This window comes from Molothrus aeneus, chromosome 4 (assembly GCF_037042795.1).
Source record: "Molothrus aeneus isolate 106 chromosome 4, BPBGC_Maene_1.0, whole genome shotgun sequence".
Lineage (NCBI taxonomy): Eukaryota > Metazoa > Chordata > Aves > Passeriformes > Icteridae > Molothrus > Molothrus aeneus.
Window position 1 is genome coordinate 17,284,081 of NC_089649.1, and position 16,040 is coordinate 17,300,120.

The 16,040-nt window shown below is 48.7% G+C and overlaps 3 protein-coding genes across 6 annotated transcripts in view; 2 read left to right on the top strand and 1 right to left on the bottom strand.

Annotated features, from left to right (window-relative positions):
- Positions 1-4,725, bottom strand: part of ENOPH1 (enolase-phosphatase 1) — an 8,687-nt gene extending 3,962 nt beyond the window's left edge. The window contains exons 1-3 of the mRNA XM_066548012.1: positions 4,582-4,725; positions 1,358-1,459; positions 287-489 (exon numbers count right to left, since the gene is read on the bottom strand). Coding sequence (XP_066404109.1) covers positions 287-489; positions 1,358-1,459; positions 4,582-4,665 — 389 coding nt within the window. The 5' untranslated portion in view covers positions 4,666-4,725. The remainder of the gene's footprint in view (positions 1-286; positions 490-1,357; positions 1,460-4,581) is intronic.
- Positions 4,726-5,048: 323 nt separating this feature from the next.
- Positions 5,049-9,003, top strand: HNRNPDL (heterogeneous nuclear ribonucleoprotein D like). Of its 2 annotated transcripts, XR_010783482.1 has the most exons (9): positions 5,049-5,220; positions 5,517-5,685; positions 5,774-5,935; positions 6,182-6,313; positions 6,429-6,543; positions 7,128-7,295; positions 7,460-7,556; positions 7,938-8,041; positions 8,733-9,003. XR_010783482.1 is itself a non-coding variant. In XM_066548011.1 (8 exons), exons 1-7 carry the CDS (start codon positions 5,132-5,134, stop codon positions 7,528-7,530), a joined length of 906 nt encoding a protein of 301 aa, XP_066404108.1. In that variant the 5' UTR covers positions 5,049-5,131; the 3' UTR covers positions 7,531-7,556; positions 8,733-9,003. The 2 variants fall into 2 exon arrangements, 1 of the variants encoding a protein (XP_066404108.1); XM_066548011.1 differs by lacking the exon at positions 7,938-8,041.
- Positions 9,004-10,698: 1,695 nt separating this feature from the next.
- Positions 10,699-16,040, top strand: part of HNRNPD (heterogeneous nuclear ribonucleoprotein D) — a 9,159-nt gene continuing 3,817 nt past the window's right edge. For all 3 annotated transcript variants that reach the window (XR_010783483.1, XM_066548019.1, XM_066548020.1), the window contains exons 1-3: positions 10,699-10,907; positions 14,247-14,415; positions 15,182-15,343. Coding sequence is in view for 2 of the 3 variants with exons in the window: in XM_066548019.1 (XP_066404116.1) it covers positions 10,714-10,907; positions 14,247-14,415; positions 15,182-15,343 (525 nt within the window). In the remaining variant the exon portion in view is untranslated. The remainder of the gene's footprint in view (positions 10,908-14,246; positions 14,416-15,181; positions 15,344-16,040) is intronic.

Genomic DNA, 16,040 nt, shown 5'->3' on the forward strand with positions numbered 1-16,040 from the left:
GAGGAACCTGAAGACAAACAGAAGTGGAAAGGCAGGAAACACACAGGTAAAAGACAAAGCAGGAGGAAACAACTGAAAGGGTCTGACCCTGCAACTCTGGCTTGTTTATACTTGTTCCAAAATATGAGTGCAATCTGGGGATAAAAATGCAAGATGGAGAACTGTAAGAAGCTCATACTTGTAACTCTTGGTTTACCAAGAAATCTCTCAAATATTGACTTATCTGCTGAGCCCCCCACAGCTGCCCCCCAGGAGGGGGCACACAACTACTCACACAATTACTCACTCTCCTTTGACGTGCCCGGTGGCATAGGCTGCCCTCCACATGTGGCCCTGCAGCTGCTTCAGTGCCGTGGTTTTCCTGTCCAGGGACATCTGCCAGTGCACGTTGTCCACCACGGCCTGGATGACGCGCTCCAGCTCCTCCTCCCCGCTGCCGCTCTCCAAAGGGATGGGCACGGCCCCGTCCAGGCTGGAGTCCTCCTGAGCCTGCACAGTGGTGTTAGAGCACGGTGCTAACAGTGCCAACGCTGTGGGGCTGATCCCTGCACAGGCTGTTCACTAAAGAGTTGGGCTTGCTGATCCGTGTAAGTTCCCTCCAACTCAGATTATTCTGTGGTTCTGTGCAATCATCCATGATAAAAAGAGGGGAGGGAAGAGGTGGAGCAATTTCCACACCTCTAATGTAGGAAAAGTGATCTAACAGATCTAACATCTGCATCCATGCACTGCTGTACAGGACACTGCTCGAACTGATCTTCACACTAGGGGTTACAACATTGTCTGCTTTTCTCAATGGAAAATTGAGACTCCAGTTGTGTTTAGAAATACTTGCTTGGACTGTACTTTCCAAACCAAACAATTAGCATTACTGTAGCCATATTGTAAATACTCTAATGAGAACTATGCTTGCTTAAGTATTTAATTACTGTAATTAAGGCAAAGAAGCAAATGCATCTGTTGGCTTCAGCCACAAGTTTCAAATTGATACTGTGTCCCTGTACAGAGGCAGCATCCACTGCTCTGTGTGGAACAAGTGCCATCCCCCTGTGCTGCTTCCCAAAAGAGGTTTGGATTCAACAAGAGAAGGGCACAGTGCAGGCAAAAAGCTGGGAAGTCTTGACTCAACAGCTGCCCAGGGGCTGTGAAGACCAAGGTGAGCTGAGGAAAGCTGCTGCCTGCCAAGCCCAACCCCAGGCTTTGGATGGGGGAGAATCCAACCTTCAAGGCAACTGGCCTCCATGGGTGGGGGCAAAGAGACAGGGACAAATGTGGGGTGACCACAAGAGTCCGAGTGACCCGAGGCCTCAGGCAAGCAATGCAAATGCAGAGACAGGGAATGACTCTGTTACTTAACCTGTTTCCTCAGCAGTCCGACATCCCGCTGGCACTCCTCCTCTTCCCAGTGAGCGCGCAGGTACTCCTTCACGTTGTCTTTGATGTAAGGGAACAAGGTCTCCTGGCAGAAAAAGAGGCTGCTCCTGTAAGCTGGCAGAGGTAAGGCTGACTGGCTTTTAAAGGAACCGTTCACACATGCTGCCCTGTACAGTTATTTTCCCAAATCTAAGCTTCCCCTACAGTGCTGCAGCTGGTGAAACTTCCAGCCAAGGGTGTCTGCCTGGTCACAGCCTCAGGCCAGGATCAGTGCAGGTGGATTTTTTTACACAAATGTTGACATAGCTGAAACTTTTAAAGCCTGTGGTGGAAAGGTGGGTGATAACTTTTCCTGGGCTTGCCAAAAAATATGTCTCAAATGGCACATGTGACCCCACATTCCCACCAGCTGAGGAGTAAAAGGCTGACAATGTATGTACCCTGAACAGGTAAGTTATGCTATTGTATTCTTGATGAGGCACTTGTCCTAGCAAAGGTCATTCTGAAAACAGGTCTCATCCTCTCCCCAAAGCTAGAGGACCTTTTAAAATGAAAAGCCTGGTCCCGTGACACTGAACTCCACAGGACAGTCTTGCAAATTAAATTAAATGGGGTTTGGGAAAAGAGCCACAGGAAAATGACAAATCTTCACAGAGATCCCAAGGGCAACCAGAAATAATTACAAATTGCTCTCATTAATGGTGTTTCACGAGTCAGAAGCCACAAGCAGCCACCGTGCATCTCCAGGTACAGAAAAAGCTTCAGGGCAGGGAAAGAAGAGCAGGGAAGTCCTTCCTTTGGGTAGAGAACTGAACTTTTCTTAATTGGGAAAAAACTAACCTGAACTCAGCCTTCCTCAAAAAATGGCCCATAGTTTCTTGTTCCCTGTTGTATGTCATCTTTAGCTTGTTACTGAATTAAGAAAGTAGCAGTCCCAAGACTGTGATGTGAATGCAGAACTGCAGAATTTTCTATTGCTCTAATACTGTGTTTTCCATGTTATATATTTTAAAAACAATGCAGATTGCTTTAAGAATTACCACAAACTTGACTAGGGAAATCAAAAGCCTTGTAATGCCCCTAGTTAACCTCTCATTTCCTTTACTTTCAAGCTATTTTTTAAATCAGGGAGGAAATTAAAGAGAATCCACTGGGAAATGCAGCTGACCTGCTGGCTTGGTTTAATCTCCTTTACAACTCAGATGTCAAAAGGACTCAATTGTCTTTCAAAAGCAGTGTTCCATACTCTTGTGCTGGCTAAGAAAAACTCCCTGACTGACTCTGAAAGATCAGTGGATTCTGTGATTTGTGAGATTTTAAAAGGGTAAAAGTCTTGGCAAGTGCATCAGTCTGTGAGCTAAGAGGGGACACCCATGTGACAGCTGGAGTAGTGGACAGCTCAGTGGGACAGATGGTTTATGGATGCCAAGAGTGATCCCAGTCAATGATGTACTAAGTTTAATAGGCCATGAGTCTGTGTGGAGGAAAGACTCCAAATACTCTCTTTTCTGGTATCTTTCCTTAATCCACCCATCAACTGAATCATTCTACTTCCTTACTTTGCAGATTCAGTAATTCTAACATTAGAAAAAGGATTAAATAAAATCGTTTAATAGCGAAGAATAAAGCGTCCACGGAACCATCAGTGGACCTTTCAAAGGCAAATAGAGGTTAACTGAAAGACCAAATAAACTAACTTGTTTCAAGCATTTTCCAAGGATTTCCATCAAACTGAATTTTACTGGGAATCAAAACTCATTTGGCGTCCCTGCATCAGAAAGGCTTCGGGTGACCCAAAGTCTCAGGTGCATGGCATGTTGTTTGCACAACTGCAAAATGACTTTGAGGCGGACAGAAACAACTTAGCTGCTCTGTTAGATGTTTAGTAAGAAACCTGAGCTGTCCAAACTGTTTGAACTGAAAGATATTGAGGGGAGGGAGGCAGCTGTAATGCCACCTAGGCCTGAAGTTTCTTCAAGAGCACTGGAAGAACATGGATGTAGGTCATGCTGTTCATCTGATAGACTGTGTCAGCAGAAGCCTCTAGAAAGCCAGGCAGGAGCCTTCACCTGCCATGGGGTTCACAAAGCACCTTTGTAAGCCACTGGCTGCAAAGATCCACCGAAAGCTGTAATGTCTCACGGAGAAATCCGGGTTAATGAACGGCAGGAGAAGGGATCCATCCGAGCAAGCCTCTCCCTCCTGTTAACCAAAGCCGCCCGCAGAGGAGGGACCCCGGCTATCACAATTTGCGGTTCTCCAAGCGTCTGTGACCCACAGACTTCCCAGTCCCCTCGGTTCTGCACCTAAAGCAGCATTTCCAGCAGTCTTAAGCTCTCTCCTAGGCAAGGGAAGCCACTCGTGCATTGGCTGCCGCTCCGGTCCCGGCGGCGAGCGCTCGGTGTGTCCCCGGCGCTGCTCTCCCGCAGGGCTGGACACGCTGCCCCGGCACACCGGGGGCACTCGGCCGCACCAGCCTCCCGAAGGGAAAAGGCAGCGGATAACCCCGAGAATTATCGATTACTGCAAGCTGTTAATTACCGAAATTAAGCCCAAGAAGCATCGTACTTCAGAGAGTCCGCACTTGAGAAGCTCTGCAGAGCCGGGTGCGGTGCTGCAGCTCCAGCCATCAAAGAACAGCGACGCTCGAGAGCTTTTCCGGGATGAGGCTGCGAGCACCTCAGCTGCCCTATTATATCCATCAGTGAAACAAACCTCTGACCTGCCCCAATCTCCGAGGCTGCGAGCACCCCGGCTGCCCTATTATATCCACCAGTGAAACAAACCCCTGACCTGCCCGAACCCCCGAGGCTGTGAGCACTCCAGCTACCCTATATCCACCAGTGAAACAAACCCCTGCCCTGCCCAAACCTCCGAGCACCCCAGCTGCCCTATATCCACCAGTGAAACAAACCCCTGCCCGACCCTCCGCGGCAGTGTCCTGCTCCCCAGCCCACCGCAGGGCGGCCGGTCGCCAAGACAAGGCGTATTTTCTCGCGAGCATTTTTCAGAAAAACGCGGAAAATGGGTCACGGCTTTCGTTCCCGGCGGTACCCCGGCCTGCCTTGAGGCGAGTTCAGGGCTGGGGAGGTCACGGTGCGAAGGGCGACGCTCCGAGAGCCCCCCGCGACGCCAGGGTTGGGGGTCACGACAGGACCGGCGATGCTACCGGAGCCCCCCGCAGGGCCGGCGGCCACCGGGTCTCACCTGGACGAAGGCGATGGGGGTGGTGGTGCCCTCGATGTCCAGCAGGATGGCGCGCACCTCCGCCGGCACCGGCAGCACGCCCATGGCGGCGGCGGCACGTGGGGCGCACCGGGGACGCGCGGCGGCGGGGAGCGCCGCGCCGGCTGTGCCCGCCCACGGAGCGCCCGCCCCGCCCCTCCCCGCCGCCGCCGCCGCCTGAACGGGGTTTCTGGGTTACGCGTTACAACCCGCCGCCGGCCGGCCCGCTCAGCCCCGGCCCCCGCCCGCCGCGGTCCCCCGGTGCGGCTGTGCCCGTGCCCGCTCGGAGCCGCGGCACCGGCCCGGCCCAGCCCGCGCGATGGCGGCCGCAGGGCGGCTGCTGCAGCCCCGCCGCGAGCCGCTAGGGGCGCTGCGGCGCCGGGCGGGAGGGCGGCGCTGATTGGCTGCCGGCGCGGCTATATAAAAGAGGCGCAGGCGGTGCCCGGCTCTCTTCCGCCGCCATTTTCTGCTGGGCGCAGGTCTCCGCTGTCTCCGCCGCTCGCCCTCGCACCCCCACCGCCCTCGCCCCGCCATGGAGGACGCGACCGAGATGAGTGGCGGCCAGGAGGAGTTCGCCGAGGGCTCCAAGATCAACGCGAGCAAGAACCAACAGGACGACGGGTAGGGCCGGGGACGTGGTGGGGGGGGGGAGGTGTGGGGGAGTCGCGCGTCCATGTCCGCCGCCCGCCCTGCGGCTCGGGGGGGCGGCTCGGGGGCCGGGAGGAGCGCGGCCTTCCCTTCCCGCTCCGTGGCCGCGCCCGCCTTTGTGTCCCGGGCGGTGACCCAGTTTCCGCGGGGCGGGGACACGGACAGGGGGGCCGACCGGGGCCCTGACGTCACCGGCGGCCTGTGGGGTGCGGGGGGGCTCTCCCGGCGCTCCCTCACCCGTACCCGTACGCGCTTCCTGTCCCCTCCAGGAAAATGTTCATCGGAGGCCTCAGCTGGGACACCAGCAAGAAGGACCTGACGGAGTACCTCTCGCGCTTTGGCGAGGTTGTGGATTGCACGATCAAAACAGACCCGGTCACTGGAAGGTCGAGGGGGTTTGGGTTCGTGCTCTTCAAGGATGCTGCCAGCGTGGAGAAGGTGGGTGCTTTTCCTGCTGACCCATGGCACGAAGCCAGCTTGCGTGGCTGTGGTGATGTGAGACTTTGTTCCTTTGTCTGCTTTTTAGGTGTTGGAACTGAAGGAACACAAACTGGATGGCAAGTTAATAGATCCTAAAAGGGCAAAAGCGCTGAAAGGGAAGGAGCCACCCAAAAAAGTATTTGTTGGTGGGCTGAGTCCAGATACATCTGAAGAACAGATCAAGGAGTACTTTGGTGCTTTTGGCGAGGTATAGTATATTGGCATATAAAACCACCTCTAATTCTCAAATGTGTAGTCTTGCCTCTCTCTTGCAAAAGAATTTGTGAGGAGGGAGTTGGCCAAAACTATGTCTTAATGATTTCATAAAATTGTAATGGTCTGGTTTAGAGCTGCTAAAAGTAGTCAGTGTAGATTCTGCGCTGCCAGTTGGTTCTGGTGGCATAAAAGGTTACTTACAGATTTCACACATTGTTTGTATTCATTTTGATTTCAGATTGAAAACATTGAACTTCCCATGGACACAAAGACGAATGAAAGGAGGGGCTTCTGTTTTATCACATACACAGATGAAGAGCCAGTAAAGAAGTTACTAGAGAGCAGATACCACCAGATTGGTTCAGGCAAGGTAGGAAAAACTCTTGTTCCTAGCAGGTTGAATCTGTCTCTGTAGGCTTCTGTGAAAGAAACTCACAGAATGCTCTTGGAATTCTTAGTAAGTTAAAGGATTTCTCTCCTTACAGTGTGAAATCAAAGTAGCACAGCCCAAAGAGGTGTACAGGCAGCAGCAGCAGCAGCAGAAAGGAGGGAAAAGCAATTCTTCTGGTGGACGTGGAGGCGGAAGGGGACGTGGACGGGGTGAGTATTTTCCGTGGTTCTGTTAATGTAAGTGTTCACCAAACACTTTGGTGTTTGTAGATATTCCAGGTGGCAGGCTGCGTGCAGATCTCATGTTTAAATCAAATGTGTAAAGTAGCCTGTGAGTAAGTGGTGTTTTGGTGGTTCTGGTTGCTTGTTGAAGCTGGGGAATCTCCTCTTGCTGTGCTTGCATTCAAGCGGTGAAGGGTCAAGTTGGGATAGGTTGCTTCTGTGCATCCTTAGTGGACCATGTAGCCAGCACAGTTACACTTTCACTTGAAAGGGATACACTTAATTGGCCCATGGGCCCAAAACCAGGAGCTGTTTGCTAAGGAGTGGGGTGGTCACTTTGCTGCACCTTCAAATGGATCAGAAGGGATCAGCTGGTACATTACAGGTTAATGCATCGCAGTTCTTGAAGGTTGTGCAGACAGAACTCACACCACACAGTAAGGCTTGTCCTGTGGTGTCACTTGGTGCTCAGGCAATTACTGATTATTCTCATATCCAAGAAGTTAGATAAAGGGGCACAGGAGAGGAGTGGAATAAGTTTTAAAACTTAGAGTTGCTATGCTTGGTTTCAGGTCAGGGACAAAACTGGAACCAAGGATTCAATAACTACTATGATCAAGGCTATGGGAATTACAATAGCGCTTACAGTGATCAGAGCTACAGCGGCTACGGAGGCTACGACTACTCTGGGTACAACTATCCCAACTACGGATATGGGCCGGGATATACAGATTACAGTGGTAAGTGGATTTGCCCTCATTCCCCATAACAAGAGCAACACTGCTCTTAGTCAGCCCGTGGCTCTGAAGATGAGATCCCTTGGTGTGCTGCTGTGGGTGAAGTCTCCCTCTGAGGCTGGTGCTAACGCTTGTGGGTTCTGTTTTTCCCCACACGCTACCTGCAGGCCAACAGAGCACGTATGGGAAGGCGTCCCGTGGCGGCGGCAACCACCAAAACAACTACCAGCCCTACTAAGGCAGTACCTAGTACCTGACAAACAGGTGTGTACAGGAGCACGAGCTCCACTCCGACTGTGCCTAATCTAATTTAAAGATCAATAGACAAACGAAGAGTAAAAACTTGCCTAGCATGACTTTTCCTTTAATTAAGCTTTTGTTAACTTAAAGAATACTTTTTTTTTAAAACCAGCTTTGCCTACGTGTCTATAGATCTTTAACTTTGTAAAAGTGTGACTTTATCTTCTTTAGTACTTCAGAAAAACATAAGAGTTTTTCTGGTTTGCGTTGTGTACCAGGTGATCTAGAGGAATAATTAAACTTATTAGAAGTATTAACAGGTAAAGTACTGAAATGGGTACAACTTAAGGAAAACAAGAATGTTGTCTTCTGACTCTGACATTATACCTTGTTTGTACCCGCCAGCGGGAACTTCATTGCAGGCCGTGTGTCACCCTGACCACGTCTATCTCTGGGGTCGCACGTTGCAGGCAGAGCGCAAGGCATACACCAGAAAACGCTGTCCTGTGGTATGGTCTCTTCCAACTTCATGTACCAGCGTAAAGATTAAAGTGGAAAACTTCAGACTTTGGCTTCTTTTTTTAATCTTTTTTGGAGATTAAGTGTCTTTAACTTAAATGGTTTTTTACAGGAGTTAAAGTACATAAATGCCTTTACAGCTTAATCATTTGGTCTTCTGTTTAGTGTTGTATTTCAATTGTGGAACCTCATTTTAAATGTGCATTCTTTAAGATTTTAATGCTTGCTTTTTTCTTTTTATAGCTAATAGTGAAATCTGCAAACCAAAACGAACTTTTAAATCTGGATAAACATTAAAGATCATATGCATATGGACTGTCTGAACTAAAGTGACCTGACTTGTGTTGCACATAAGTCGTTTAGTTGTATAAGCAAATAATCAGAAAGCCTTTTGGCAGTGTTTCCAATGGAAAAGAAAGTGATCCAGAGCCTGCTTCCTTGTCTTAATTGGATGGTTGTTGTTTTGGAGCAGCCTCCTAGCTGGGCTGAATATTTGGGAAAATAAATTACTGATGGGTAACTAAACAAACCTCTTGTGTTACCTTAATAAATATGCATATGATCTTTAACAGTGAAGAAAGGAATATATAGAAGACTTAAAGCAGTTCATGAAAATGGACCTTTTAACAATCCTGTAGTAACTGTCACAGATCTGACATGCATTTTGTCTTGATTTTTTAGGTAGAGATACTGCAACAAAAAGCCATCTTGCAACGCATCGCGAGTGAATGGAGGGTGGTCTTCGTGAGAGGAAATGACTATTTTGTAAAAGACTTTTAGTGAATGACACAACTGTGTCCAACTGTACATAGCGGCCGACTAGTTTTCTTTTATGGTTTTTACTTTCTTTTTGCCATTCATGTTATGACACAATGTGGACTTGTGTTTATACAAACTTTATTTGTATAATTTCATGTTAAAAGATTCTCTAATAAATGCTTACTTAAGTGACTGTGGAGTCTTGCTGTCACCTTAAAGTGGTGTAACTATAGTTTTACTTGGGTGGAAGGCCAGATCTCTCTGGAGATGAAGGTTACTGTGAGAACAGGTCTATACACACCCCCTTCTTCCTCCTGATCTGTCCTGAGAGCACCAGAGTGCTTGGAATTAGCCTCACTGTGGAAGATGGCAGAGTTATGCCCTGCCCTCTGCAGCAGCGAGGAGAGAGTGGTCTCTGGCACAATGCTGCCAGTTTTGTACATCTGAGGAGGGATCTAGAACTGTAGCAGCACCTTTTCAATGCCGATTGCACTGCTTTAGGAGTTGGAGCTTTTCAAGGCTTCTCAAGCACTTAAAACCTCAAGTATTTTAGAATGTAGCTTAGTTACTTTCCCACACCACTTCTATTCCAATTCCAAGCAGGAGATTACAAGTTCTTGATCAACTATTTTCTGTACAAGTTTAGGTGCTATACTGGACTCTTCTCACCTTCAGAAAACAGGTTTCCCTCTAGTGCACACTAACAAGCAACAACTAAAAGCCTGAGTGCTGGAGAAGGATCGCCACATTAAACCAGCACATTTCTGGATTAGAGTGGTTGGGATGGGTAAAGGAGCGTGTTTTGTCTGAGGCAAAAGGATTGCAGCAGTCTGCCTGAAGATTTGATGTTTCTCAGCACAAATACCTAGTCAAGCATCAAAATAAACCCTGCTTGTTAGAACTCATTGATGTCACTGACTACAAACTGAAGAATCAGCAAGAAGCCACAGCAGTGTGTGAGTTCATACACTGCATTTGTGAGTGCAGCTGGATCCAGCACTGCTCTCCACAGCAGCTGAGGGGCTGAGGGAGACTTTTGCCACAAGAGCATAGCTTCATTGCTCCAGTGGTTTTTCAATACACAAAACTCTGCTAAGAGGCAAGTTTTACTTGAATCTGTGATCCTCCCACTCAGTGCTAGCAAAGTGCAGCTGGAATACCGTGCGCAGGTCTGTGCTCCTCAGCACCAGAAAGGCCAGGGGCTCCTGCAGAGGGTCCAGTGAAGGGCCGCAAAGGTGATGGGGGCTGGAGCTTCTCTCTCATGAGGAGAGACCGTGGGAGCTGGGCCTGTTTGGTCTGGAGAAGGCTGAAGGGGATCTCACCATGCACATCAGTATCTCAAAGGCAGGTGCCAAGAGGATGGTGCCAGACGCTTTTCAGTGCTGCCCAGTGACAGGACAAGAAGCAATGATCACAAACTAAAACACAAGTTCCACTTCACCACGAGGAAGGACTTCTTATGTGGAGGGTGGCAGACCACTGGCATAGCTGCCAGAGCAGGTTGTCTCCCTCTCTGGAGCTATTCCAAACCCACCCCAACCAGTTCCTGTGGCCCTGCCTTGGGCGGGGGGGTTGAACTGTATAATCTCCAGAGGCCCAGCCCAGCCCTATCGATTCCGTGAGTGTCCATGCCGGCCCCCGAGGCTCCGGCTGCTCCCGGGGCTGCGCCGAGCTCCCCCCGCGCTCCCTCACGGCTCCCGGGGGCGGTGTCACGTGTCCGCCCGCCGCGCTCCTTCCGGCCGCCATTTTAGGTTGGGTCGGTGGCGGCGCCATTAAAAACAGGGAGCGAGAGGAGGAGGGCTCGGCGGGATCGGCGCGCTCGGCCGGGGCCGCCAGCGGGGCCGGGGCCTCGGCGGGGAGGCGGCGGCACCGGGGGTGGCCGGTGCGGGGCGGCGGCGGCGCCATGTCGGATCAGCAGTTCGCTCTGGACTCGGCGGCGGTAGCGGCTGGCGCCGGGGGCAGCGCGGCGGAGCCGGCGGAGCAGCCTGAGGGGCAGGCGGGGGCGGGAAGCACCGATGGGGGAGGCGGCGGCGGCGGCGGCGGGGTCGAGTCAGAGGGAGCCAAGATCGACGCCAGCAAGAACGAAGAGGACGAGGGGTGAGCGGCGGGGGCGGGTTGTGTGTCCCGGGCGGGGCGCGGCGCCCCCGGCCCCGTTCGCTGCCCTGTTTGTTTACTTGGTGCCTCGGCGACGTCACGGGCCGAGCGGCGGGGGCGGCGTCAGGTCCCGCGATGTGCAAATGGTGCGATGTGCCTCAAACTGCAGGCCCCTTTTACTTATTTTTCTTTTTAACGATGCCTTTTCTAGGAGTTAAAGTGCGGTGCGTGCGTGAGGACAGTAACTCGGTGTAGCCGAATGCTCTGGTTGCTGTTGCAGTATTGCTCTGTGCTGCAAACATTACTGGGTGTTAGCCGAGTGCCAGAGGCGTCAGCTACCGGGACTTCTTCCCAGCCTAAAACATGCCTCTGCTTCTCCGGAACTTGTTGTCGGGAGGATTATGTTAGGTGGTGTCCAAACTTGAGAAGTAGGAGTCGAAAAGGCAGGAAGCTGAGCCGGGGGAGGTTCAGGTTATGCATCAGGAAAAGGTTTTTCACCTAGAGGGTGGTTGGGCAATAGAACAGGGAAGTGGTTACAGCACCAAGTCTGACAGAGTTCCAGAAGCACTTGGAAAATGTTCTCGGGCACATGGTGTGACTTTTGGGGTGTCCTATGCAGGGCTGGGAGTTGGATTTGATGATTCTGATAGGTCCCTTCCAACTCAGGATGTTCTATTACTCTGTTTTATGGCGAGTAAATACAGCTTTTAATCTTTATATGGTCTCTGCCTGGGGCAGTGTCCCTTTGTATTGCCGGTGAAATTTGTGTGTAATAAATCCAGCGACAGGACAGGCTGTTGCACTCTGCTGTCTCCTGTCGGGCCGTGAAACTCGAGCTGCAGGTCTGTTTTTGGTCAAGGCAGAAAATAACCTGGATAAAGGAGTGCTAACTACTGAGTCCTGCGGATTCCTTCTGCAAAACTTTCCTGAGTGTCTTCCTCCTTCAGTAATAACTTGGGATGTTGCTGAGAGAGATGTTAATAATCTGGGATAATGCAGAGAGAGAGAGAGCAGGAACCATTTTTTGAGTATTTTGCTGGCATTAGCAGAAATTAAAATGGTTTTGTTACTTTTCAGCTGTTCTTAACAGCTGTAAATGCCTTTGGCGTTTGCATGTTTGTTTTACTTACTACCCTTGAAAACACACCAATTAAAGGGTTTTCATGTGCAAACTCAGGTTCCTTTGAGGCAAGAGAGCTTAGAAAAAGTGGTCTCTAAGCCGCGCGGTGATACTGGGCAGTGATTACATATATCGCACAGCACATTGACTCGCAGTCTGGTTCGGTCTTTTTGAACCATCAGCTCTTCATGCTGTACAGGAAACAAAGTTTTTTTGACAACACTTCTGGTAGTAAAGGGAAAAAAAGCCGATCTGTGATACCTTGTTTAGCTAAGGTTTGAAAGCTTTCCCAGTGCACTTCTGGTAACTTATTTTGGGAAGCTGTATGTGCTGATGTGGCTTAGACCAGCCATACTGTGGGCTAGGAAATGTGTGTATTTTTACAAGCTTTTGGCAGCGCTGTGCCATGCTCCTGAATTGCTGTGCTCGTGTTTGGGGTGTAGCCCTCACCTGAGCTCAGTGTCCCTTGGAGGAGTAGTGGATGTAGGGGCAGACTGAAGCAGATGTGGTTTGCTGCTCTGTGACTGGGCTCAAAGGTGCAGTTCCTGCGTGGAGAGATGAAAAACCTTCCGAGGCTCTTGGTCTGCCTGTCCTTAGGAATACAAAGTGGGGGTCTGTATGTTAACATGGAGGCCCGTGGTTTGTGTAGCAAGTGTCAGTTCAGTAGTAGCTGCTAGGGCAACACTACCCACAGTGTGTCAGAAACACGATGCTGCATCCTGTTGTGTCTTCTGTTTGGCTGCTTGAAAAGCCCTCCACAGAACAGCAGACAAGCTAAGGACCTTAATGATGGGTGAGCAAAGGGCAGAAAGCTCCTTTGGTTCACTGCCTGTACTGGGGTGAGGCTGCTGGTTTACCGGGGTGGGCCCTTCATTCCATGAGGACAGTAAGAAGTCACAGCTGATAGAAGGGGCTGTTGGTACTTTGTTGAAGAGAGATCTGGAATGATTTGGAAAAGCAGATAAAGGGATGGAGAATTGGTGCTCCTTCTTTACAGAATTGGAGACTTGCTATAAAAACATCTGAAGCTCCTGAACCCCTCATCTGTATGGATTTTGTCAGAAACTGAACGCTCTTGTTAATTCTGTGAGAGCACAGCTAAGTCAGCAGAGGTAGTTCAAAGGAGCAGCTTTTGATTCAAGAGAGTTTGAGTTGTGGAGGTGCAATGCTCTTTTACACGATTGGCAGCAATGTTTGTGCGTGGGAAGTGGAAGGGTTGGAAACATGATACAGTGGTTTTTCAGGTTTTCTGATAACTGTGTCTGATTGTGAAATAAGGTGGGACAGTGAAAACGGGCAAAGCTTTGTAGAAAGTGCTTTTATAGATCATAATGGATCATATTTTTTGGTTAGAGCTCACAGTAAAATCTTCTTTATCAGTATTAGAAGAGATCATCTCAAATCAAATCCTCTTTTGAATGGTTTCCTAAGCCCTATGCCTAATAACCTGGAATGTTTTGTTTGTGTGTATACTGGCTTGATTTTTCATCTTTTAAAATTTTGAGTTTTTATGCCTTACTAACATGCTGGGATGGTCATGATTTGATTCTAAGCTTCCAGTGTGCTTTTGAAAATACAGGTTATGAATGATGTGCTGTACACATCTGCCCAGCAGCACTGGTGCTGTAGAAATACTGGAGAGATATTCTCTTGATGGTAATGGATTATGCCAGGTGTTTATATAAAGTTCTTGTGAGAAAAGAGAACTTCTGACCATCCAATACTTTGCTTTTTCATAACTGCTTTCTGGGGAAGGGAACTTGACTAAACTTCATTTTAGTTTATTAATTTGGGCATATGTCCAGTCCAGACTGGTAGATAAATGCTTCTGTTTTAACCACACTTCCTTACAAATCTAATCTGCCTGCGTGTGTTTCAGTTGTGTGGAGGCTCCACAGATAACTGGATGGAATTAAACATGTGATGGGGATGTAAAGAAGTAGTAAAATATCTTTTTGTCACTACTGCTGGTAGTTTCTTGGGACAGCAGAGTAAGCAGCTGCAGGAGAAGACAGTGCAAGATGTTTGTGTATGTGAAAGTCTTTATCTGTCCTGGCCAGACTCACTTGAGCAAGTTGTCAAAAAGTGCAGGCCCATGTGTGTAGTGACATGACTGATAAAATCCTGCCAGTTCCATGCATTAGGGTATTGAGCTCATAAAGCTTGGCAGTGCAGGATTTTGGGTAACACACATTTACAGATTGACCAACTTGTCTTAACAGGAAAATGTTCATTGGTGGCCTTAGTTGGGACACCACGAAGAAGGATCTGAAGGACTACTTCTCCAAGTTTGGTGAAGTTGTGGACTGCACTCTGAAGTTGGACCCCATCACCGGGAGATCGAGAGGCTTTGGCTTTGTGCTCTTCAAAGAGTCAGAGAGTGTGGATAAGGTAGGATTAAAGTAATGAAACATGTTCAAATTCAGGTATCAGAGATAGAGCACTCACTAGGATGACTGTAGGCGTTGTTCTTACATCTTCTGGTAAAGATGATTCAGGGGTGCAGCATGTTTCATGTGCTTGTGAAAATGCTTTCTTTTATGAACCATCTTACTCTTGATGCTGTGTCCAGGACCAGCAGTGATTCCTGAGGTGTGGATTTGGGCACTTACAGGTTCTGCAAGCCATTGGACTTGGGTGCTTGAAAAATAGAGTGTATAAATGTCTGCTGCTTGCTGCTGTGAAAGCAGCATTTGCAAAGAACTTCTGGTCCTGCAGAGCTGTACTACAGCTCTGGTAAAATCCAGAGCTGTACCGTGAATCCCTAGAGTATGACCAATAGCTTTGATACATTTAAGCTCTATCCAAGCAAAAATTAGTTGTTAACTTTTCTAAAATGCTGTGGATACAGCACACAGAAATATTTTCACCTTCATGACCTTTGTGATATCTAAAGTACAGATTTTTTACTTCATAAGGTTTGAGGATGAGAAGAGTACTTTTTGAGAGGTGTTGCACTCTTGCTTCTGCTGGGTAATAAGTGGTTCCAGTTGTCAGAACTGTCAGTGGATAGTGACCAAAAATCACAGAACTTTGTTTTTGTGCAACAACTTCTTGGTGATCCAAGTATTGAAATTGAATCAATTTTTGCCTTACTCAAAATATCAGTGAAACATTTAGCTTGAACTGTGTAAAACTGTGTTTTAATTATCCTCAGGTCATGGACCAGAAAGAACACAAGCTGAATGGAAAGGTCATTGATCCAAAAAGAGCTAAAGCCATGAAAACAAAAGAACCTGTTAAAAAGATTTTTGTTGGGGGCTTGTCTCCAGACACACCTGAGGAGAAAATACGGGAATATTTTGGAGCTTTTGGTGAGGTATGTGGTGAAACAAACTGCTTTTATTTGTGGAACCTGTTCTGTCTTCACAAATGTATTAATAGAAGGCATCCCCCACGTGCAGCCTGCATGGATGCTAATGTAAACCTAATGTAAGCTTTATGGCCGTTGTAGTTCCATGTGTGTTAGTGGTCAGAATGTTGATGTTCAGTTACAGGCTCTGAGTAGAGCAGCCTGGTTTGAGGGAAGGGGGAGCTGGGGTAAGTCAGAGAGGGAGGCAGTGTTTTGAGCAGGGTGCTTTGGTCAGTGAGATGCTCTTCAGCCACCCCAGCTCATCTCCTATAGCACAGATTGAGATAGTTTTGCCTAAATTCTGTACAACTGAGTAGTCTCTGTCCCCAGTTTTGGTGGTGCAGACAAGCTAAGTATCACTGAAGTTTTTAAAAACTGGTCTTGTATGAATTTGCTACAGCTGCTGTTCCCCTATTGGTTATCAGATGGTGCCAGCTTCAGTTCATAACTGTTCAGGCAGTTTGGTTGCTAAGTATGTGCCCTCTTCCAAACTTACAGACAGTTTACTCTGGACTAAAGACTTTAACTACTGTTTGCCTAGGAAGTCCCATGTGCTCTAGGTACAGAGAACTTTGGCTCTGTATTTGTAGTCAGACCACATTGTCATATTCAAATCTAAATAATTTCAGTAACAGGTATGACCTGTTAGAGGGATTTTGCAGTG